Source organism: Leptonotus elevatus, chromosome 1 (assembly GCF_054856555.1).
Source record: "Leptonotus elevatus isolate MCC_2025b chromosome 1, RoL_Lele_1.0, whole genome shotgun sequence".
Classification (NCBI taxonomy): Eukaryota; Metazoa; Chordata; class Actinopteri; order Syngnathiformes; family Syngnathidae; genus Leptonotus; species Leptonotus elevatus.
In genome coordinates, this window is record NC_141239.1 from 48,963,911 (window position 1) to 48,989,635 (window position 25,725).

General features: G+C 44.8%; 2 protein-coding genes across 3 annotated transcripts; one reads left to right on the plus strand and one right to left on the minus strand.

Moving 5' to 3' along the window:
* The first annotated feature begins 1,079 nt into the window (after positions 1–1,079).
* Positions 1,080–25,512, plus strand: pold1 (polymerase (DNA directed), delta 1, catalytic subunit). Of its 2 annotated transcripts, none has more exons than XM_086066779.1 (27): positions 1,080–5,608; positions 16,473–16,561; positions 17,217–17,408; positions 17,484–17,597; positions 18,063–18,203; positions 18,302–18,427; positions 18,525–18,693; positions 20,039–20,153; positions 20,258–20,387; positions 21,321–21,487; positions 21,574–21,678; positions 21,764–21,904; positions 21,973–22,083; positions 22,161–22,352; positions 22,427–22,632; positions 22,720–22,833; positions 22,933–23,080; positions 23,404–23,499; positions 23,596–23,733; positions 23,836–24,011; positions 24,107–24,259; positions 24,357–24,459; positions 24,555–24,687; positions 24,786–24,899; positions 24,999–25,051; positions 25,127–25,224; positions 25,302–25,512. In XM_086066779.1, exons 2-27 carry the CDS (start codon positions 16,474–16,476, stop codon positions 25,387–25,389), a joined length of 3,411 nt encoding a protein of 1,136 aa, XP_085922905.1. In that variant the 5' UTR covers positions 1,080–5,608; position 16,473; the 3' UTR covers positions 25,390–25,512. The 2 variants fall into 2 exon arrangements, with proteins under 2 accessions (XP_085922905.1, XP_085922906.1); XM_086066780.1 differs by lacking the exon at positions 1,080–5,608 and adding an exon at positions 14,408–14,872.
* znhit1 (zinc finger, HIT-type containing 1) lies at positions 14,121–14,832 on the minus strand. Its single transcript, XM_086066781.1, has one exon. It carries the CDS (start codon positions 14,782–14,784, stop codon positions 14,314–14,316), a length of 471 nt encoding a protein of 156 aa, XP_085922907.1. The 5' UTR covers positions 14,785–14,832; the 3' UTR covers positions 14,121–14,313.
* Positions 25,513–25,725: the final 213 nt, after the last annotated feature.

Genomic DNA, 25,725 nt, shown 5'->3' on the forward strand with positions numbered 1-25,725 from the left:
AACATTCTCACTACCCGAAAGAAAACAAACACGCGGAGGAAAAGATTTACTCCACAACAACACTTTTCAATCTATGCGCCAATACTTTCGCCAGTATTTTATAATCCGTATTAAGAAGACTTATTGGTCTGTAATTGGCCAGGCACCGCTTATCACCCTTCTTAAAAATCAGAGTCACAATACTCCGTGTTAAAAAGGTTCCAAATATGAATAGTCAACATTATTATATTCGTATATTTTCCATATTCCACGTTAAGAATAGAGTGCCGTCATTATATTTACTTCTGTGATTCGCGCATTGCATTCTGGGTCCATTACTTGTTGCGCAGCGGTTATTGTGCAGTTGGACGCCGCCATGACAGAATGTGTTGCGAGCTGTGGTGATCGTGTGCGTCTTTGACCAAAAGTGAGTACACTAAGTAGTGTTTTAGTTTATGTGTACCGTGTTTATTTGTCGCACTACCGTGTATCTTGTGTGCCTTATTAAGCTCCGACGCCGATTTGATTGACAGCTCGTTGAGTACCTCTTTGAAGTTCGCTATGTAACTAATTAAGTGTCTTAAACACCATTTAACTACATAAATGTGTCCTCTTCTGTGTGTTAGACATTATTAGAGAAGTTCACTAAAGTTTTGTGTGCTTATTTGCATGTTTTGTCCCACTTTGCACGTAATGTCTGCCGTCAGTTTGGGACATTATGCTCTCACTGCGCGGCGCCATTACGCGACGTCCACGGCCGTAGTCGGCCACAATAATGTTTAGTGATTAGTTACGTGCGTCATACTTTTGAGTAATTAGCTCATGTTTAGTATGTTGTACAACTTTGTGTGTGTTTATAGCCATTCATGTGCACAGCTAACATAGTGCGTGTTCATATAAAATTAGTAATGTTGCACCCAGTTATTTAGCCAATCAATGTGTGCTGTTAAGTAATGCAATACTGTATTTGTGTTTATTAGGAGTCAAGTATTTACACTCATACGCTGTGTTGTCTTTCTGTTTATTGCAGAACCATACACACATTCACACACACATAGATCATCAGACCGTGCATACACCGGACTTCAGGATTACAAGCATCCATAGTTAGCCACAGTGCCTGCATCATAGCAGCCCATGCCTGTATGCCTGTACACTAAAGTGCAACTACTCTAACCGCCTCTTGCTGATGTTCCGGGATTAAAGCTGCCAATCCACATCTTCGCTCCACTGTTGCATTGTGTTCTGACCGACACCCCGAGGGCAAAAAGAGATACTCTATTTGAATCGCACCTATACAGTCCAAACCTAGCCTCTCCAACACACACAGAGAGAGAGAGAGAGAGTCCGAAACCCGACCCTCTCTCTCAATATCGCGAAAAAGAGTATGGAGAGTCGGGGCTAACCTTGTGAGCGAAACACAATAAAACTCCGCACTCAATCCATCCTCTCCTGGACTCCTACTGGCATTGAGACCCGTAATTGCTGCAAAGACCTCTGCCAAGGAAATAGGCTCGTCACAGCTATCAGCGTCACTAGAGCTAAGAGACACATCAAGCGCACCTAGTGCCTGACTACAGCTTACCCCATTAATCCTTCCACTATCAAATAAATCGGAATAAAAACTACCTACAATATCCAAAACCTTATCCAATTCACTATGTAATCTACCTGACTCATCCAACACGCTATCCAAATATAACTTGCCCTGCCTGGACTTCTCCAAACCAAAGAAGAAAGCAGTGGAGTGCTCCCCCTCCACCGCATACTGGGCCTTGGATCTAAGTGCCGCCCCCCTAGCCCGACTAAGCTGTATATTCCTGAGCTCCTCCTGCAGCTCCAAATACTCTGGATCTACCGGACCTACACCAGAGGTGGCAGCAAGTTCCTGGAGGTGGCTCCGGACAGTACGCTCCCTGATGGACTCCTCCCACCTCCTCTGCTTACTATAATGGAGGCACAGCTTTCTAATTCTAGCCTTTGCCTGTTCCCACCAATCAATCAAAGAATCACATACTTCCATTTCACCATCAAGACAATCAAAAAGGTGCTCCATTTAATTTACAAAGGTGGGGTCGGCAAGCAGCATATTATTAAAAACCCAGACCCCCCCATTCCTCTTACCACCCAGGAAGTCAAGGTTGACAGAGAAAAGGGAGTGATCACTGCAGCCCACACGTGCATAGGAGCTGCCACTAATATATTTCCACAAAGCACTCGAAACAAAACACAGATCAATCCAAAACTGGAGGAGGACCCCCCACACCACCTGACGCCGGGAATAGTCACTTTTTAGGGGGTTGAGACCTCTCCAGACTTCAGACAGATCAGCAGCCACTGCAGCATCAATTAAATAACCTCTACTAACATCATTCCTAAATGTGTTGTTCGGACAGAGATCGATTTTTGACAAAGCTACATTAAAGTCACCAATCAAAATAGAGGAAATCAGTAACATAAGGAAAAACTGAACTGAAGAAGGTTTTCCTCTCCGTCTCCTCATTAGGCGCATAAATATTAATAAGGCGGAATTTAGTGGAGCCACGCTGAAAATCAAATCACAATAAAGCGGCCACGTGGGTCCGCATGCACTGGAGAAGACACGCCGAAAACACCCGGCTTGACTAGAACAGCCACACCACGGGAGTTTACAGAGCCCAAAACACAGTACAAATCACCAACAGCCATAGCCTCCACCATGCGAAGATGCTCCGCCTCCCACCACGTCCCCTGGATACACCGCACATCCCAGGTGGTGTTGTGAAACACACTGTGCATCTTGACCCCTCTCCTCAAGCTCCGAGCATTAATAGAGACAAGAAAGATCGCATTAGGAAGGAGAAAAAAACAAGGAGCTGACCCATCATCCTGACACCAGACTACCGTTTACACTTCCTATTCATCTTCGACGGAGCAACCTCATTCCCTTGGGGAATAAAGCCCATAGGAACAGTTGTGGCATCAACAGTGGCAGACTCAGAACGGGCAGCGCCGCATGAAAGGGGACTTTCACCCTGCAGCCCTGACCGCCGATCACTACCAGGCTGGGGCTCACAGAGCTCATCGACACGTTTCGACCCAACCCTCCCGGTCAGTGATCTGGACCTGTCACTACTCCTAGACAGTGGCTGCCAATGCGGCGCCCGCCCTCGAGCGCTGAGACTTAGGAGTCTGGCCTGACTTCAGTACCATCTCCGCCGCTTCAGGGATAAGGTGTGGAACCAGATCCTCACCCATCCCCCTCCCTGGTCCATCCCAAGGCGGTCTCCCATCCAAGTACTAACAAGGCCCGACCCTGCTTAGCTTACGAGATTGGGCGTTCTTTTTTTCTTTTCTTTTTTTCTTATAAAATACAACACAGAAATAACACACTAATTTACAAAACCACAAAAAACATACCACCAACAACTAGGCACAAATTAAAAGAAACATCAAAGTAACCAAAACCAATGTCATAATAATGACAGGGGAAATTTGCCGAGGTTTGAGGGCAAACCACCAGAGGGCGGGAAGTCCTCAAATGTTCAGCTGGGGGAGGCCAGATGCATCCAAAGAAAATAAATCATTACGTTGAATAAAAGTCTTCACGAACTCGTGCTCTCTGACAGCATGGAGATGGCGGATATGGGCTGCCAAAAGTCTCACAAAGACAGCCCAGTGGTCAGCAGTTCTGGCGTCATAGAAGTGTATGTTGCGCACCAGGTACACAGCATATCTCCCGAAGGACAGGCAGAGATGAAGAGCCTCCCAGTTGATTCCGCCAGCCGAATCAGCTCTCTGGACATCCCGACAGATGGGCCCGAAAAGCAGAAACCAGGGCTCGTCCAATGTCCTCCACATCAACCGCCGGCGATGGGAGTCTCAGTCCCAATCTCCTGACGAGGAGGTCCTGCAGCCGGGTCCAGAAGCACCGGACACCGGAACGTGAGGTGGAGCAAATCTTCTGGAACTCCTCCGCACACTGGACAGTCTCGACTAAACCTGTCGGGCTGAATACTGTGCAACATACAACATGTAAAAATGAGTCGATGTCGCAATTTAAAGGCAAAATTACTAACCTGGGGTATAAACATCAGCCCAAATGGATGCAGTATCTTGCTCAGGGGATACTTGTGACCACCTATGTTCGGCAGTGGGGCGCCTAACTACCTGGGTCAACAGCAAACGATATAGAGCACGAGTCGGCGTCTCTGCCAATCACATCAACCCCTCCCCCTTAACCCAAACGAAATTAAGGGGTGACTCACCGTCAATCCCTCCCTCATATGCATCCTGAACTGGCGGTACACTCTCATAGTGTGCCCCACCTTCTCAAGATACAAGCCCGTATATCACTCACCTTCCTCACCACTTCGGTCCTCCTAAACCTAAGACCCGCCCCTCTAAACTTACCCCTGATAGACTCCACATCGACCCCACCTTCAAAATCTAACAACTGCCCAACCCGTTTTATACCTGCCCTTTCAAAAGACCCGCGGAACATGCTCTCCCTCCTCTCAGGAGGATCAGAGAGCATGTCAGGATTAAAACGTAAAAGCATTTGCCCTAGCTGCCACAAGGAGCAAGGGGCCGCCACAACAAACGGCCGCAGTCTAGCCCATGCCTCAAACACTTCCCTCTCAAAAGGCGGGACCAGATCCAGGGCAGTCCGCTGGGGAAGCATACACAAATTATAAACACCATACTCGCCCAACTTTTCAAACGTATCAAAATGTATCTTTGCTCCTGAGGCAAGGCAATAGACATTTAGGATGTGGAGAGCCACATTGAGGCTCCCCACGTCTCGCAAAACCAAATTGGTATCATCCGCATATTGAAAAATCGTATATTCCCTACCAGATGGACTCACGATTCCATGCACAGCCCTGTCCCTCTTGAGCATAGCGGCCAAAGGCTCGGCCACTATACTATAGAGGAGTGCGCTCAAAGGACACCCCTGCCTTACCGACCTCCGCAAAGGGAAGCTATCCGACAGGAGTCCATTACACTTTACACGGCTAACCGCACTGGAATACAAAAGCTTAATCCAGTTTACAAAGCCATTTTTAAAGCCACGTTTCTCCAAAACACGGTAAAGAAAACAATGCTCGACCCTATCAAATGCTTTTCTGAAATCAACTGAAACATGAATCCCACCAGAGACATGCATCTCCTTCAACAAACACTTTAAGGAGAGTATTGTGTCAGACATGTCATCGATCTCCAGCCTGTATTCAGATAACCAACATTCTCACTACCCGAAAGAAAACAAACACGCGGAGGAAAAGATTTACTCCACAACAACACTTTTCAATCTATGCGCCAATACTTTCGCCAGTATTTTATAATCCGTATTAAGAAGACTTATTGGTCTGTAATTGGCCAGGCACCGCTTATCACCCTTCTTAAAAATCAGAGTCACAATACTCCGTGTTAAAAAGGTTCCAAATATGAATAGTCAACATTATTATATTCGTATATTTTCCATATTCCACGTTAAGAATAGAGTGCCGTCATTATATTTACTTCTGTGATTCGCGCATTGCATTCTGGGTCCATTACTTGTTGCGCAGCGGTTATTGTGCAGTTGGACGCCGCCATGACAGAATGTGTTGCGAGCTGTGGTGATCGTGTGCGTCTTTGACCAAAAGTGAGTACACTAAGTAGTGTTTTAGTTTATGTGTACCGTGTTTATTTGTCGCACTACCGTGTATCTTGTGTGCCTTATTAAGCTCCGACGCCGATTTGATTGACAGCTCGTTGAGTACCTCTTTGAAGTTCGCTATGTAACTAATTAAGTGTCTTAAACACCATTTAACTACATAAATGTGTCCTCTTCTGTGTGTTAGACATTATTAGAGAAGTTCACTAAAGTTTTGTGTGCTTATTTGCATGTTTTGTCCCACTTTGCACGTAATGTCTGCCGTCAGTTTGGGACATTATGCTCTCACTGCGCGGCGCCATTACGCGACGTCCACGGCCGTAGTCGGCCACAATAATGTTTAGTGATTAGTTACGTGCGTCATACTTTTGAGTAATTAGCTCATGTTTAGTATGTTGTACAACTTTGTGTGTGTTTATAGCCATTCATGTGCACAGCTAACATAGTGCGTGTTCATATAAAATTAGTAATGTTGCACCCAGTTATTTAGCCAATCAATGTGTGCTGTTAAGTAATGCAATACTGTATTTGTGTTTATTAGGAGTCAAGTATTTACACTCATACGCTGTGTTGTCTTTCTGTTTATTGCAGAACCATACACACATTCACACACACATAGATCATCAGACCGTGCATACACCGGACTTCAGGATTACAAGCATCCATAGTTAGCCACAGTGCCTGCATCATAGCAGCCCATGCCTGTATGCCTGTACACTAAAGTGCAACTACTCTAACCGCCTCTTGCTGATGTTCCGGGATTAAAGCTGCCAATCCACATCTTCGCTCCACTGTTGCATTGTGTTCTGACCGACACCCCGAGGGCAAAAAGAGATACTCTATTTGAATCGCACCTATACAGTCCAAACCTAGCCTCTCCAACACACACAGAGAGAGAGAGAGAGAGTCCGAAACCCGACCCTCTCTCTCAATATCGCGAAAAAGAGTATGGAGAGTCGGGGCTAACCTTGTGAGCGAAACACAATAAAACTCCGCACTCAATCCATCCTCTCCTGGACTCCTACTGGCATTGAGACCCGTAATTGCTGCAAAGACCTCTGCCAAGGAAATAGGCTCGTCACAGCTATCAGCGTCACTAGAGCTAAGAGACACATCAAGCGCACCTAGTGCCTGACTACAGCTTACCCCATTAATCCTTCCACTATCAAATAAATCGGAATAAAAACTACCTACAATATCCAAAACCTTATCCAATTCACTATGTAATCTACCTGACTCATCCAACACGCTATCCAAATATAACTTGCCCTGCCTGGACTTCTCCAAACCAAAGAAGAAAGCAGTGGAGTGCTCCCCCTCCACCGCATACTGGGCCTTGGATCTAAGTGCCGCCCCCCTAGCCCGACTAAGCTGTATATTCCTGAGCTCCTCCTGCAGCTCCAAATACTCTGGATCTACCGGACCTACACCAGAGGTGGCAGCAAGTTCCTGGAGGTGGCTCCGGACAGTACGCTCCCTGATGGACTCCTCCCACCTCCTCTGCTTACTATAATGGAGGCACAGCTTTCTAATTCTAGCCTTTGCCTGTTCCCACCAATCAATCAAAGAATCACATACTTCCATTTCACCATCAAGACAATCAAAAAGGTGCTCCATTTAATTTACAAAGGTGGGGTCGGCAAGCAGCATATTATTAAAAACCCAGACCCCCCCATTCCTCTTACCACCCAGGAAGTCAAGGTTGACAGAGAAAAGGGAGTGATCACTGCAGCCCACACGTGCATAGGAGCTGCCACTAATATATTTCCACAAAGCACTCGAAACAAAACACAGATCAATCCAAAACTGGAGGAGGACCCCCCACACACCACCTGACGCCGGGAATAGTCACTTTTTAGGGGGTTGAGACCTCTCCAGACTTCAGACAGATCAGCAGCCACTGCAGCATCAATTAAATAACCTCTACTAACATCATTCCTAAATGTGTTGTTCGGACAGAGATCGATTTTTGACAAAGCTACATTAAAGTCACCAATCAAAATAGAGGAATCAGTAACATAAGGAAAAACTGAACTGAAGAAGGTTTTCCTCTCCGTCTCCTCATTAGGCGCATAAATATTAATAAGGCGGAATTTAGTGGAGCCACGCTGAAAATCAATCACAATAAAGCGGCAACGTGGGTCCGCATGCACTGGAGAAGACACGCCGAAAACACCCGGCTTGACGAGAACAGCCACACCACGGGAGTTTACAGAGCCCAAAACACAGTACAAATCACCAACAGCCATAGCCTCCACCATGCGAAGATGCTCAGCCTCCCACCACGTCCCCTGGATACACCGCACATCCCAGGTGGTGTTGTGAAACACACTGTGCATCTTGACCCCTCTCCTCAAGCTCCGAGCATTAATAGAGACAAGAAAGATCGCATTAGGAAGGAGAAAAAAACAAGGAGCTGACCCATCATCCTGACACCAGACTACCGTTTACACTTCCTATTCATCTTCGACGGAGCAACCTCATTCCCTTGGGGAATAAAGCCCATAGGAACAGTTGTGGCATCAACAGTGGCAGACTCAGAACGGGCAGTGCCGCATGAAACGGGATCTTCACCTTGCAGCCCCGACCGCCGATCACTACCAGGCTGGGGCTCACAGAGCTCATCGACACGTTTTGACTCAACCCTCCCGGTCAGTGATCTGGATCTGTCACTACTCCTAGACAGTGGCTGCCAATGCGGCGCCCGCCCTCGAGCGCTGAGACTTAGGAGTCTGGCCTGACTTCAGTACCATCTCCGCCGCTTCAGGGATAAGGTGTGGAACCAGATCCACACCCATCCCCCTCCCTGGTCCATCCCCCGCCACGACGACATTAGAGGTAGGGCAGGACACTGCCCCCCCCCCCCCCATCATCCAGCTGAGGGGCACGACTGTGAGACATTCCACTAGCCCCCCCCACAACAAAAATCAGGACATTCACCCAACACATGGTCAGGCTGGAGACACCCTCTGCACACTTTCACTTGCCTGTCATGAATGACCCAGAAATATTCAGCCCCCCCCCTCCCCGCAGTGTTAAAAATAACAGAATACAGTAGAGAGCGCACCTGGTCTGTAAAGCTGACCTTAACAAACCTTGTCCCGTCAGCGATGTTCGTCCCCTGCCACATCCGTCTCCTCACCCCGGACACGGCCGAAACACCCCAGGCGAGGAGCTTCTGAAGAATGTCCTCGTCCTCAATATAAGCTGGCAGGCCCATGAAAGAAACAAGCTCATCAACACTAATATGCCTCCCATGAACCCTAGTTTCCCCGATTCTAAACCCATCTAACAATTTCTCTTTGGCCACCTGGAATGCCACAGTCATTTCAAACCTGTCTTTTGTTATCATTCGACAGGCCAGAATCGTGCCACAGACTTCCTTAGTAGCCTTCAGTAGGGCCAACGGAGACAGACTTACACCACCCTCAAGCTCCAAAAACACAGTCAGTTCCTTCTCAAAGCTCACCTTTTGCTTATGTGTCACACTCATACTTCCTCCAATAGCATCCGCACCAACATCGCCGCCAACCTTCCTGCCAGCAGAAACTCCAATCTCCATTCCAGACGACCTGGGCCCAGCAGAGGCCACATCCATTTTACCAGTCCAAACCAAGCAAAAGCTCAGGGGGGAACCGAAACCCTCCTCCACAGCCAAGAAAGCCGGGAGGATTAAAAACAAAACTAACACAAAAATAAACAAAATAAATTCAAAAACCAATAGAGAAAGAACACCAAACCACATAATGAGGAGCACACAGCCCCACTGACACAAACAGGCACAATCAGCACAGCTGTGGCCAATCAACAACACCTGAGCGTTCTCAGGGGTAGTATGGTCGTAAGCCGAGATAAAGCACACAGTTGACTCTTTTAAAGGTTACACTCGTCCAAAATTGGGACGGAAAAACCATTATGACTGCATGTTCAGCTCTCATCCTGTCAGTTTAGCGTGCGGCTGTCTGCTCGCAAGTAGCTAGTGTTCTTGACGTCTTTTGTGAAAGTTTACTTTTGCGATGGAGGTGCAAAAGCTTACAGCACCTGGTATTCCCAGGCAGCCTCCCATCCAAGTACTAACCAGGCCCGACTGCTTAGCTTTCAAGATCGGACGTTCTCAGGGTAGTATGGCCTGTTGTGGAGTAGATCTTTTCCTCCGCGTGTTCGTTTCCTTTCGGGTAGTGAGAATGTTGGTTATCCAAATACAGGCTGGAGACGATGAACAGTTCCTTCGAAGCTTTTATTTCTACAGAATATTCCGGGCACTGATGAGTTACAGACAATGGCTGCAGCTTCTTACAAGGACTGACAATATTCTTATACTATCTTGAAGGGCGGTACCTGGCAATTGTTCGTTTTTTTTTGTTTTTTGTTTTTTCTAAAATAGCTCAGTTCATTCGGTAATGTCATCATCATTGCTTTTTTTTTTTTGTTCTTTTTTTTTTGTATGTGTATGTGCGTGTGTGTATTCGTTAGTTCACCAAAAACCTATTTAAAAAAAATCCCATACCGTTCACCTAAACCGAACACCGCCGTCAGGAGACCCGAGGAAGGACCAAAGAAAACAAAGGAAGGTGAAATCCAGCACCGACCAGACACCACCCACCGGGCCACCAACTAGAGTTCTTCACCAACCCCAGAAACATCTAAATTCCAACAAATCCAAAAAATCAGGGAGACCTCAAGAGACCAAAGGAGAGACTGAGGAAAGGAAGGAGGGACAAACGAAGCAGAGTGAGATCCACAGACACCAGCCTCCACCGATTCAATGACCTGAGGAAGAAGCAGATTGCGTCTGAGTTTCGATAGATGCTGGTGTGGTGGATCTGGCATGCATGAAAATCTCCACCAAAGAGGGGAGCCGTCGACCCCTGCCAGGACAGAGCAAGCGCAACACCTCAGGGCCTCCCAGGCCGCGGCAGCGCCAAAGGACGACCCCCGGGCCCCGCCAGGGCCACCGGCCGGAGAGCAAACCCAGGAGCAGGAGCGCCCCCCACCCCAACACGGCCCGCGCCCCCAACCCAACGCAGCAGGACGGGGCACTGCAGGCCCGCCAGGCACCCCACCGGTCCACAGCCCCCGCTCCCCCCGCGACTTACAATATTCTTATACTATCTTGAAGGGCGGTACCAGGAAATTGTTCTTGACTGCACTAATTTAGAAGGAAGATGTGTTTTTGGGGAGAGGTGGAAGGAAATGGACCAAACCCAATTACATGCTTACTTCGGAGTTCTCATCATTGCTGGAGTTTTCAGGTCCAAAGGGGAATCTGCAGCATCCCTGTGGGATGCAGAAACTGGCAGAGATATTTTCCGTGCAAGAATGTCTCTGGAAAATGTTCACTTTATTTCCAGGATTATCCGCTTTGACAACCGAGATGACAGACCAGCTCGACGGCAGAGAGACAAACTAGCTGCCATCAGGACAGTGTGGGACAAGTGGGTGCGCCGCCTCCCCCTGCTGTACAACCCTGGGCCAAATGTCACCATTGATGAACAGCTGATGCCATTTAGGGGCCGCTGCCCCTTTCGGCAGTATATACCATCTAAACCTGCAAAGTATGGTATAAAGATCTGGGCTGCCTGTGATGCCATGTCCTCATATGCTTGGAACTTACAAGTCTACACAGGGAAACCTGATGGAGGAGCCAAGGAATGAGTTGTCCTCGACATGTCTCAGGGACTCAGTGGACACAACATCACGTGACAATTTTTTTACCTCTCACAAACTGGGACAGGAGCTCCTGAAGAGGAAGCTGACCATGGTGGGAACAATCAGGAAAAACAGGTCAGAGCTCCCACCTCAACTGCTGACATCAAAGAACAGGCCTGTCAAGTCCTCCAAATTTGCATACACGGCTGACACATCCCTGGTATCGTATGTGCCAAAGAAAGGCAAGAATGTGGCACTCATGAGTACACTGCACATGGATGGAAAAATCTGTGACCAGGAACATCTCAAACCAGAGATCATCATGGATTATAATGCCACAAAAGGAGGGGTAGACAACATGGACACGCTGGTGATGGCCTACAGCTGCAAACGGAGGACCCTACGCTGGCCACTGGTGACATTCTTTGACATGTTGGACATCTCAGCATACAATGCCTTTGTCATTTGGATGGCACTGAACCCAGGGTGGAACCGAGTGAAGCTCCAGAAAAGACGGCTCTTTCTTGAGGATCTGGGAAAGGCATTGGTGAGACCACAAATATGCGAAGTGCGCGGGCCCAAGATGGACAGGAAAACACAATATACATGCATCAAGTGCAAAAATCATATCTGCAACACACACACACACAGTAAAGCTCTGCCCCTCATGTGTTGTATAGGCTAGTGGCTAAAGGCCATGTGTTCAATGGGGCTGATGTGTTGTCTTGACTGATATGTTTACTTTGTTCATGTGTTCAGCTTGTGTTGTGCAATGGTTAAAATTTCAAGTTCAAAGAAATAAAAGTGAATGGTTTTGAAAAACCTTGCTTCACTTATAAATTTGTTTCCACTCTTATCTTGATTTTAATTTATTCTCTTTACTACGTTTTAAATAACTTATAAATTTGACCTAACAAAGGTAAAGGGCAAATATTAACAATATATATTGTTTATACTGCTTGTAATTGGGATAAGGTAAACATCTGTTCAGTATTTTAACATAAAGTGTTTGATTGTGAAGCATTAAAAGCCACAAAATGCAATGGGTCCATCAGACCCACAAACACTGGCTGAGTAACAACATGAACGTTACACAAGGGTTAAAGGTTACACTCGTCCAAAATTGGGACGGAAAAAACATTTTGACTGCATGTTCAGCTCTCATCCTGTCTAGCGTGCGGCTGGCTGTCTGCTGGCAAAACAAAACAGAACCGTGCGTTCGAACAAGACAAAATGAATAAAAAAAAAACTCAATGTCCTTCCAAAACTTTCAATTTCCTTAAATAAAAAAAGGTTGACATTTAAATCACGGTTGTGTTGTTGATGTTGTATACATTGTTTGTATTCAAAATTTCTATATGTTTATATATTGTTTTGTCCAAATTAACTAAACAGTTTATAAAATTATTTGCTTAAAAAAAAATTTTGTGCGTCGCTCGAAGTCAATTGTTTCCGGTAGAGGTCCATTCGCCCAGCGTCTGCAGCTTTTTTTTTTTATAATAAAATTACAAAATTCAAGACATTTTGGCATTAAACACAAATCCAAACGAAATGTAGCGTCTGCAGCTAGACTCTTAGGTGCCCTGTAATACAACAGGAAACTGGGTCCATGAACGCGCCGCCTCTTGCATTTGTACATTATTCATGAACTTCACTTTCATTGGCTCCGACTCGCTCTGTCTCTGCCTCGACGTGTGACGTAAATGAAAGTAGGTGAAGCAACTCGGGACTTGGTCAAAGGCTACATTCTTCAACGAGGTTCTCACATAACGATTTTTAACAGCTTAAATGTGACCGACCCAACTCTTGGCAAGGGCAAATATTAGCAATGTGTGTGCTTTCTGCTCTAAAGAGTATGGGGTGTACTACACAGTCACAATTTGCTCTCTGAAAACTAAGTATGCTTCCCCCAACTCGGGTTTGACCACACATTTTATAAAATTGCCAGGTTTAACATTTACACTTGCCTTAACCGTTTTCTGGACAATTCAGGGAGGAATAATTACTCAACACACTAAAGACTATAAAAGCAATACTTGAGACCACTACCAAGGTGGCCTTTGGAGTGTGAAGGTTCTAGAGTTTAAATTAAGGATACAAGTAATCTATTCTAGTTTTAAATGTTGTCCTTTTCAGGTTCGGGCTCTTGGTTATGACAGTCCTATCATTTGACATCGATGTTACAAACAGCATACCAACAGAGCTAATGTTTTACACCCCCCAATTAATTTTATTACGTTCTATGCAGACCCCGTTTGTGGAACATGAGCAAAGCAGCAAAACCCACCCATTTTTATCCATCACAGGCGGTGGCCATTTTGCAACTTGCTGTCAACTGAAAATGACATTACAGTTGCACAGTTCTCCGTAAGTTGGTAACGACCAATCATGGCTCACCTGTCATCTGAAGCTGAGCCGTGATTGGTTGTTACTTGTGCCCTGAGCAAATGTGATGTCATTATCAGTTGACAGCAAGTGGCAAAATGGCCTCCCTGAGATGGATACAAATGGGTGGATTTTGCTGCTTAACTCGTATTCCACAAACGCAATAATATTTACAATGATGTGTTCAGACTACTGGGGGCTCAAAAAATATTGTATTAAGAAATTTTGTGTTGACTTCCCAAATACATTTTTTTCCGTACACGTATTTGAAGAGTTCAGGTGCAAAAGCTCTTAAGTGCCATTCAGAAAAAGATAAAGCCAAACCCTGAAAAACAACCACTCTGTTAAACTTGTCGAAAATGAAGTTTTCATTGTAGAAACCACCAAGCGCCACCCACATCTGAGCATGTAAAAATAAATAAATAAATGATCAAACAGAAATCGAAATTGCAGACAAAGCAACAAGCAACACTAACAGCCGTTTATTCTCGCAGCTCTGTGGGAACAACAAATATAAAAACAGCAAAACACGTCATTCCACTGTGATGATTACTGTACAAGTTTTTTTTATTATTATAATTTTTTTACCCCATTGGGTTGTTTGTTACTTCCCATCTGGACAACGAGAACATGTTTCCATGAAAACGAGGCAGCGTCCATCATAGCGTCCACTTGAGACATCTGGTTTCTCGGTGTGTAGTCAAACACTTGACACAGCAATAGCGCCCCCCGCAGGTCGTGCAAGTGTAGTTGGACGGGAAGCCGCACACGCAGCAGAAATGGCGCGGGGGGAGAGACGAGGGAGGGGCCAGTGCCGAAAGGTAGTTGGGCTCCGGCTTGTCCGCCAAGTTCTCTTCCTCGAGAAGCGCCGTGAAGTTTTTTCTAAAACGCAACTTGAAGTGGTCGCCGCGCGTCTTCCTCTTCTTCTTCTCGGGCTCCTCTGTTTCACTGAAGGCGGGTAGGCGAGCCGTCGGACCTGGCGGAGGGAGCGAGCTCAGAGGGTCGTCCTGGAAGTTGTCTTTCTCCAAAGCGTCCAGCTGCCGACTCAGCCTCCTCTGGCGGGTGGCGTCGTCCAGAACCCTCCGCTGGCCCGCCTCTACCCGAGCGGAGCTCTTCTTCTCCAGCACCATGTTGTCTTCCCGTGTGCGGATGTTAGCTCGACAGAGACTGTAATCACTTCCGGTGCTGCAAACATGACCTATGAGAAATCGTGTCCAGGTGGCGCTGTCGGCCGTGGCTTGCGTTTGAGAACAAAAAAAAAAGGGGGGGGGCGGGGTACAACATGAGAAAAAGGCGACAATGCCAGGGGTTTCACATACATTAAAATGACTTAAAAGCTTACAAATATTTATAGTTTTCAAACCCTTTTTGTTACGCAAGTCAATTGTATGTCTAATATAAATAGTATCAACGTGAAAGTGTGCGAAGGTGGATAGGAATAGGATACCATGCTATACTTGCATTTATGAATAAAAAAATATTACAGAATATTAACAAATTACATAATCAAAAAAAACATCTTCATTAAAATACTTTTGGCTACTGGTGTTAAATCTTGCCTGCTAAATATCTTAACAACAAAGTGAACGAATTGTTATTAAAAATACTGTACTTCATAGGTGTTACCCATGAAAATTTTGGGGGGGGGGGGGGTAATGATTATAATTTGGGGTGTTAAAAAAAATCTATTTTGGTAATATATCCCGATATTACAGTGCACAATTCTCGAATCGATTCATTATGCGGCCGAATCAATGTTTAAACATAATTTTTTAATGGAAATATTCAACAAAACGTCTTACTTAGGGTTAGGGTTCACACTTTAAGCATGGAAGAATGTTATATTAATCAAACATTAAGCCTTAATATTTTTATTTAAGTACTGTTTGTTAAATACAGTGGCTCAGTTATAAGCCTGAAGTTTCAGATAAATACATTTTCATACAAATCTTACAGTGTGCACGTACAAGTTTATTGATTAGTATTGTCTAAATTTGTGTTAAAAAATTGCAATAATCAATTTATAGATTTGTATTGGTATTATGAAACGTGAAACAAATCAAATCAGCAGGTGGTACTACGCAATACACCCCTAATTATGATTATTTATTTATTGACCAAGGTTAAAAAAGACAGTGCCATTGATTTCAAATTTTTGTAAAATTCTGGAAAGATATTTATAATTTAAGACTTGGTCTTCTTTCTTCTCTATTTCATTCTATATTGGAGAACATTTGCATTTATATTATATTGTTTTTGCTTTTATAAATGGATGAAATAAGTGAATAAAATAATTTGTACTTTTGGTATTATGGAACCACATTTTTCCCTTTGTTATGAAAATATATTATTTGGCTTCAACAACTATTCATCTGTGAACAAAAATACATTTTATTAAAGTTAAAATACCACTGATTGTCACACCCACCTAAGTGGGGCGAAATTCGTTCTCAACATTTGACCGTATACCGTTGGCTAAATGGGATATTCCTAAATGTCGATACGTTAACCAGAAACCAAATTTTTATGTTTTAAGTCAAGCAGTCAAGCGCACACAACTCTGTGTCTATATGTGGTTTTATTATTATTATTATTATTTTATCTTCTTCTTCTTTTTGCCTGTTTGCCCCCTGACTGTTGTGTGTGTGTATATTTTGAGTTATAAGATACAAAATAAAATAAACTTCCCTGGCGTGTTCTGATGTGAATTTGTTGAAGTTGTATTCTAATATTTAAATCGTATGTATTTTATGTTTACATTGTCGAACTCAGCAACAAGATCCCGCCCACTCGTGACATCACTTCCTTTTCTTTGCAGGATGGGGCGAAAGTTTGGTTTTCCGCGCTCTTACGCAGAATTAGAGAAGAGTGGCGGGAGTCGTTGTCAAGCCTGGTCGTTGGGAAAAAGTAAGCTAACTTTCACTGATTTTGATAAGGTTCGATCAGAAACACAGCAGCTAGCAATAGTCCCACAAACACGACTGTAAACGTTTTATTGGATCAACGATGGAGTGACACTGTTGTGGTTGTGATTGTTACTTAGCTTGTCCTTGTCGCACGCTGTTGCAGTTTGGAACTGAAATATGCAACACCTGAAACGCGGCAGACGTCCTGTAGTCAAGTTTCATACGTTATTCTAACTGAATGGAAATGTTGAATAGGAGAATACAACAGCAAGGCACTCACAAATTATACACGCTAACTACTAGTCCACTAAGTTGACTGTGTAGTTAACTAGCAAAATATCGAGGCCGCAGCTGTATTGCTTCCTTCATTCGGAAGGTTATAAGTCAATCAACAGACTCTGTGTGAGTGGTCTTTCATTAAATTTTTATTGTTACCAAAGTATTCAATTTTATCGTGATATTGTAAGTCAATTTGATAAACGATAGTTACAGCTAGTTTACGCATTCCTTTTAAATGTACAACAGGGGATTTTTTTTCTACTTGCATTCATGACCTGCTATAAGCAAAATTACAATTAATGGCTTCTTGTGTTGGAATTGCGTTTTGTTGATCATTGACAAAGCCAGTGTTCAGATGAGTGTGTTTTGTTTTTCAGTTGTCATGGATTATAAAAGGCGCAATGGTGCACATTTCACGGGTGGCCTTTCCCAAGCCAAACGCAGCAAGACGGCTGGTGAATGGGAGGACAGTCCTTCGCACTTTGAGGAGGAATTGTCCATGTTTGATGATGTGGACATGGATTCAGAGGAGCTGGAGGGGCAAGCCGGGCATGATGTTATTCCTGTTGGTATGTAAGAAGTATCGCTATTGAAAATTCAATCTGGTACTGTAGTAATTAACAGCTGTAAACTTTTTGTGGCAGGTGAGCTCTTTTCGGCAGACCTGAACCCTCGCTGGCGGAGGCCCAATGCCCCTCCACTGGAACCATCCTCTGATTCGTTGGTGTTTCAACAGATTGACCTGGACTATTATTTAGGTACACTGACTGGACTGGGGCTGAACGATTCCTCTCCTCTAAATAACTCATCCTCGCCTTCGCGGCGGCAAATAAGATAGACTTCTATCAAGTAGTGCTATCACTAAAGGCGGGCTAGTAGCTAAGCATGCAAACACACTGAGCAGCTAGAGGAATCAAATGACGATGAAGCTAATACTAATCGCTATGCTAACATTAAATGCAAAGTCGCAAAACACCAGAATAAGTGCTTAGGTGTACAGTAGGGCTGCCACGGAAGTTAATTTTGTTAGTCGACTAACCCGCTCAAATGTAAATCTATAAACAATAATAGCTATCATTATCTTACAGCTTCAATTGTTAAGGTATGTTCAAAGAGGACCTTGACAAAATAGCCACATAACAAATCACAATATTAAGGAAAGATAAAATCGCAATTAAATCGTTTGTTATTGCCTTCTTGACTTGAATTATGCTGTTTTGCAGGAGCGGCTGTGGCAGGCATGCCTGGGCAGTCACATGGAAGAGTCCCCATCATTCGGATGTTTGGCGTGACAGACAGTGGAAACAGTGTTTGTTGTCACGTTCACGGTTTTGCACCTTACTTCTATGTCCCGGCCCCAAATGGTGAATACTTCCTTTTGTATTGTCACTTCTTTTTTTTTCGTGTTTGTGTGGAAATGCGTTCCACTCTAAAATGTGTTTTTTTTACTGCCTGTGACAAGGGTTCACACCGGATTACTTGGGAGACTTTAAAAGAGAACTCAACTCTGCCGTGTTGAAGGACATGCGCTCCAACAAAGACAACATCTCGATCACCGTGCTGGCTGTGGATGTGACTCGCAAAGAAAGTGAGGGTTTGAAGAACCTACACATTATGTTTAACCTGATGATACTGAACTAAAATGACTGTAAGCCCGCATTATTTTTTTTGTTCGCGTTCTCCAGATATGTACGGTTACCACGGTAACAAAATCTTGGACTTCTTGCGGATAACCATGGCGATGCCTCGCCTCATTGCCCCCGCCAAGCGACTGCTGGAGCAGGGCTTAAAGTTCGGACCTTTTCCCATCCATTGCTACCAATCCTTTGAGGCCAACATAGATTTTGAAATAAGGTATGTTTTGATATTACATTTGTTTATGTACGACAGCACAGCGTGGTGGCGGTTACTTTGTCTGCCTCGCAGTTCTGAGGTTCAGTGTTTGAATCTCTGCTCCGGCTTTCCTGGGTGGAGTTTGAAAGTTCATCTCGCGCTTGTGTGTTTTTTTTTCTTAGCACTTCCTCCCTCATTCCAAAACCATGCCTTTTTGGTTCATGAACCAGTTCAGGGTGTAACCCGCCTTTCTCCCAATGTCAGCTAGCTAATATTTTATACAAAAAATCTGACCATGCTTGCAGGGTTCACAAACTTTTGAGCAGCACTGTAGGTGAGGGTAGGAGCGTAGATCAACTGGTATATCAAGAGCTTTGCCTTTTGGCTCAGCTCTTTCTTCACCACCACAGACCGAGACAAAGTCCGCATCACTGCAGACGCTGCACCGATCTGCCTGTCGATCTCCCGCTCCGTCCTACGCTCACTTGTGAACAATACCCCAAGATATTTGAACTCCTCCACTTGGGGCGGGATCTCGTCCCCGACCCGGAGAGGGCACGCCACCCTTTTCTGACTGAGGACCATGGTCCTCAGTCCCACCTCAGTCCATGATCCCTTTTCTGTAAAAGAGATTGTATTACAAAGTAAACAATGATTTAATAGAATGCTAGTAAAAGCTAACTGTCTAGCATTCTAATGTAGCTCGCTAGCTAGCAATTTAATCTAGCTAGCTATTTTAGATGGCTAGGTAGCTATTGTTGGAAATCATTTCTTTGATTTCTGCGTGTTCAAATAAAACTCAAAGTTGAAGTCTCGTGGAGAAGTTTGCCAGCTTTATTTCAGAGTCTGAAAGACATCTTAGGACCTGGCTCAAACAGCTCTGGTCCAAAAGTGTAACATTCTCAAAATACGCTCACTCATTTATACAAAAACAGTTCCCTCCCAAGCACCATATGTCGCATCCCCCCATTCATTCTGAAACAACAAGAGTCTTCGAGTCTATACACCCCCCATTCTTATCTTTACTTCAGTTCCTGTTTTCTACTTTAGATGGGGGGTAAACCTGGCTCCAGGGATATTTATGAACGCCCTTTGATATGCAGTTCCCTACAACTCTGAGATGAATGGACTCAGAAACCTTAATTCCTTAGGATAAGAACAAAATACTACAGATTAACTAACATATGGGGAACAGTTGTAACATCTCTAGCTAAAATCAAAAACACTTTGAAAAATATAAATTGAAACAGAAAAACAATGTTAATAATCTAACACTATCTTAGATGTCTGTCTGACTAGCTAGCTAGCTAAAATAGCTAGCTAGCTAATCTATCCATCCATCCATATGAATGTTTTGTGTTGTCAGATTCATGGTAGACTGTGATGTGGTTGGATGTTGCTGGATCGAACTTCCAAAAGGCCAGTACAGAGTTCGTGAGGAAAGGAGTGTAGTGGACACTAATTCTAAGCACCCGGGCAAGGTCAGTCGACCGTACATGACATAGGCCAGCTTTTGCTGCACATAGTAGATTGCTGTCATGCTATACTGTGTATTGGATATAATAATTTTCCTTTTTTCTTTTAGGAGTCCTTGTGCCAATATGAAGTGGATGTAGCATGGACAGACTTGATAAGTCACCCAGCAGAAGGAGAGTGGCAGAGGATCGCACCGCTCCGTGTCCTCAGCTTTGACATTGAATGCGCTGGAAGAAAAGGTGGGCTACTTGTACTTATTTTAAAAGAGATGCTAGTGAAAGTAGAAGTACAAAAGTACAGACTCTGAAGTGTACTTGGGCACAACAAAAGTTCAAAATGACTTTTTACAGTCAATTATACAGTATACAATACTTGTTCTTATAATTTAGCTCAAAAAACAATCTGTTCACAAAGTAGTACTCTTTCATTTACTTTGATAAAAATGTGAAGGACAAGCAATAAGGCTGAATTAGCTCATGATAGCTGAAAAGGCACACTTGGCTTGTGTATGCTTTTTCAGATTAGATACTTTTTGAAGTCAAAAGCTGTTGGTTTTTAACTCTTTGACTGCCATAAACGTTATAAAACGTTTAGCATAAACCTAGGGAAGGGCGCCGAGGACGTTAAGATGGCAGTGGAAAATGAACTATTGAACTCGTTATCATTCTTGTAGCCAATAACATAAAAAAGAAAAATGGAAGTCAAGTCAAAAATGTTCTATACAATAATATATGCACATTACTAGTCTTAACCTGTCATTCTGATTATCCTTGTCGTTTTGGAATATGAATGACCAAACCCAGAAAACAATCTCCAATTGGTCGTTACCTGAGCAACTGTAATGTAATTTTCATTTGACAGCAAGTGGTGAAATGAGGTGGATAGAAATGTGTGGATTTTGCTGCTCAATTTGTATTACATAAACAAACTATTAATCAGAATGCAATGTTTAGACTGGTGAGGGCGCATAAAACTTTATCGTAAAGGGTCAGGTTCCCTTTTTCTTTTCTTTTCGAATGGAGAACATGAAAGTAACACTCAAAGTACAGATACCTCAAATATCTACTCAATAATGAAGTATTTGTACTTAATTGTGTCCCGCCACTGCCCATCAGTAAAAAAGCCATTTCAGACTTGAGGCTAGATTAACGTGTATGCCCCCCCCCCAAAAGGAATCTTCCCAGAAGCTGACAAAGACCCAGTGATTCAAATTGCGTCCATGGTGCAGCGACAGGGCGAGACGGAGCCCTTCATTCGTACGGTCTTCACGCTGCAGTCCTGCGCCAGCATCGTAGGCTCTCAGATTTTGTGCTTCACTCAAGAGAATCAACTTCTGCAGGCAAGCATTTTGCTCTTTTAAGCGCAATCACACATTCTGCAACATTTCTTTTAACAGTCCCAACCTGACATTTTGTTTGCGAGCAGAGCTGGGCCGAATTTTTAAGAACAGTAGACGCGGACATCATCACCGGATACAACATCCAAAACTTTGACTTTCCCTACTTGCTGAACAGGGCTGCTGCTTTAAAGGTTTGGCGCAAGACTTGCCGTACTTGAACACATCAGCACTGCCTGTCCTCCCTCTATGTGATAACGACCCTTCATCGGCGCGCAGGTCAACCTGTTTCCATATTTGGGCCGCGTGAGAGGGATCAAGTCAGTGTTGCGAGACCTCAACTTCCAGAGCAAGCAGATGGGCCGCAGGGAGAACAAGATCGTCAACATGGAAGGCCGCGTTCAGTTTGATCTGCTGCAGGTCGGCAACAACTTCTCCACTGTCGGTCCAAAAGAAACGAATGAATCAAACCCTTCTTTGCCCGCCAGGTTCTGCTCAGGGACTACAAACTGCGCTCCTACACACTGAATGCTGTGAGTTTCCACTTTCTGCAAGAGCAGAAGGAGGATGTGCAACACTCCATCATCACAGATCTTCAGGTAACACGCACGCACGCCGGCGCATTTGGACTTGTTCCGCAGCCGTGCAAATTGCAAACGTCCCCGCCCAATCTTAGAACGGCAACGAACAGACGCGGCGACGTCTGGCCGTGTACTGCCTGAAGGACGCCTATCTGCCGCTGCGCCTGCTGCAGAAGCTGATGTGCGTGATCAATTACATGGAGATGGCCCGAGTGACCGGCGTGCCTCTGACCTACTTGCTGTCCAGGGGGCAGCAGATCAAAGTGGTCTCCCAGCTGCTGCGACAGGTATGAGACTGAGAGACGGTCAAAATGGATCTTGGATGCCGACGTCTGATTTGGTGCTTTGCGGTCATGTTTAGGCCGCCAAGCAGGATCTGGTGATGCCTGTTGTCAAGTCGCAGGGAGGAGAAGATTACACTGGAGCTACTGTTATTGAGCCAGAGAAAGGTTATTACAGCATTCCCATCGCCACCTTGGATTTCTCGTCCTTGTATCCGTCCATCATGATGGCTCACAATCTGTGCTACACCACCTTGCTGCAGAAAGGTGCAGCTGATAAACTGGGGTGAGATTTTTGGATGACTTTGCCGAGTCTTGAAAACGTTGATGCAGTTGGCGGCATGACGTCAAATCGATGGCCTTGCGAATGTAGGTTGTCGCCAGCGGATTTCATCAGGTCACCCACTGGTGACCAGTTTGTGAAGAGTTCTGTCAGGAAGGGCCTCCTACCCGAGATCCTGGAGAACTTGCTGTCGGCCAGAAAGAGGTTGGAATCGGGATCAATTCGTAAAGCAATTCTTGGAATGCTCGCTCCTTAGTGGCGCCCAGATTTCAGCAAAGTGGAGTTGTCGCATTCTGTCCGCAGGGCTAAAGAGGAGTTGAAGAAAGAAACGGACCCTTTTAAGAAGCAGGTGCTGGATGGCCGGCAGCTGGCCCTCAAAATCAGTGCCAACTCCGTCTACGGCTTCACGGGGGCTCAGGTGGGCAAGCTGCCCTGCCTGGAGATCTCACAGGTAAGGGCAACCTAGCGCTTGAAGAACATTGATGGGGGTCCTTGGCTTTTAGTCACAATTTTTGTCATCAAGTGTCGCCCCTTCCTGCACGTCTCATGTCAAAGCATGTGATCAAAATGAGAAATGAGTGGAGCTAGAAAATGAAATCATAAACATGTTTAAAGGAAGTCTATTTTGCAGTGGTGGCATATCACAGTTCCATTGCAATTCATTGTGTAACTCATGGGATTGGACATAAAAAGAAGAATTTTTTAAGTATTTGACTGCCGCTGAGGAAAGACACATTCACTTTCATTATGTTTTTGTTTTTTTTTAACATGCAGAGTGTGACTGGATTTGGAAGACAGATGATTGAGGAAACCAAACGGTTGGTGGAGTCCAAGTACATCATTTCCAATGGTTACCAAGGCGACGCCAAGGTGAGAAACACTTGGATCCTCAAATTCCTTGCACTTCATTCATACTTGTCTTTTCACATAAAACCAGATGATATTTTTGAACGTTCTACTTCAAAGGTCATCTATGGAGATACAGATTCTGTCATGGTAAAACTCGGCGTTGGCACCGTGCAGGAGGCCATGAACATCGGGAGAGAGGCCGCACAGTGGGTGTCTTCCCATTTCGTAGCCCCCATCAAATTGGAGTTTGAGAAGGTAACGTATGGCAACATGCACGCGACTTCTGGACAGCGGGTGTGGACATGACATAAGCATGATTTGTCATGTCTCATCACATTACTTTGCTAATCTTCACAGGTGTACTTCCCATACTTGTTGATCAACAAGAAGCGCTACGCCGGCCTCTATTTCTCCTCAAATGCAGACGTGCATGACAAGATGGACTGTAAAGGCATCGAAACAGTCCGCAGAGACAACTGCCCCCTTGTGGCCAATCTTATTAACACTTGCCTGCAGAAAATCCTCATAGACAGGTGCGCTCCTTCAAGACACCTCAATCCTTTTTTGTAGAAATAATAGGCACATGTTGACAGTGTTGTTGTGTGTGTGTGTGTGTGTGCGCGCTTAGGGATCCCCAGGGCGCAGTGACTCACGCCAAAGAGGTGATCTCAGATCTGCTGTGCAACCGCATCGACATCAGCCAGCTGGTCATCACCAAGGAACTGACGCGCACGGCACAGGAGTACGCCGGCAAGCAGGCGCACGTGGAGCTGGCTGAGAGGTCCTAGCAAACACGTCTTTTGATTATTATTGTTTTCCGTCACTGCCTTGAAATATTTCATCAACGAGAACCCCCTGCTGTTGTGTGTACTTGCCAGGATGAAGAAGCGAGACGCAGGCAGCGCTCCTAACCTGGGAGATCGAGTTCCTTACGTCATCGTGAAGGCCGCCAAAGGAGCGGCGGCGTACATGAAGTCAGAGGTCTGGCCCCCGTAGCCTTTTCCCCACACGTCCGCCATATATATCTTGCTGAGCAATTTAAAAAATAATAATAATGAATCCTCACCATATGCTAGGACCCCATCTATGTGCTGGAAAACAACATCCCCATCGACACACAACACTACCTGGACCAGCAGCTGTCCAAGCCGCTGCTGAGAATATTTGAGCCCATTTTGGGGGAAAGCAAGGCAGAAAGCGTCCTGCTCAGTCAGTGATTTCTATTTATTTTTTGTCACCTCTGTCTTTTGTACTTGACGATGTGCAAAGTGTCAGTCCTGAGACATAAACGCTCACTTTTCTTTCAGAGGGCGACCACACGCGCTGTAAGACTGTGATGACGTCAAAGGTCGGCGGCCTCATGGCGTTTGCGCAGAAGAGGAGCACTTGTATTGGCTGCAAGGCTGTTCTCAAGACAGACAGTACGTGGATTTTGGTCGACTTGACGAGTGCATGTGCTAACCCTAATAATGGTTGCGTAGCGATGGTGCAGAGAGCAATTGTGTGTTGTTTAATTGCAGATGCTGTGTGCGATTTCTGTAAGAAGAAGGAGTCGGAACTGTACCAAAAAGAGGTTGGTCAGCACTTTGACGCAATCTAATTTACTTGCGTCCCAGTCAGTGTTCTCAAAAATTGTTCCAACTTTCAGATTTTCCATTTAAACACTCTGGAGGAGCGTTTCTCTCGACTGTGGACTCAGTGTCAGCGTTGCCAAGGTTCCCTCCATGAGGAAGTCCTCTGCACCAGGTGCGTCATTTACATGGCATGCGCAAGTGCCGCTTTGTCGTCCGTTAACTGAAGTGTCCCGCTGCGCTCCTCCTCAGCCGCGACTGCCCCATCTTTTACATGAGGAAGAAGGTTCAGAAAGATCTGGACGATCAGAACAAGCTGGTGTCTCGGTTTGGATGGTGAGACAATGAATGTGTGTCACTTCACTTCAGGACTTAAAAGCACGTTCTTTTGTGGTTGTTTGTAAAAATGTGTATTTCTTTGTATTTTCTTACAGTATATGAATAAAATATGAAATCTTTTTCATCTCGAGTCTAATGTTTTATGTCATGTTCATTCAAACCTTTATTTAAATATTTGGGGTAAGGCCTCATTTACAGAGAGCAAACATTTAAAAGCTAAGGTTCATTCAAGTAAAATAGTTCATATTGAATTGTAATTATTGTGTGGAAATTGACTTTTAGAGAATTTCAAGATTTTAGAGAGATTTTTAAGGTTTACAAATTACAATCCTTTAGG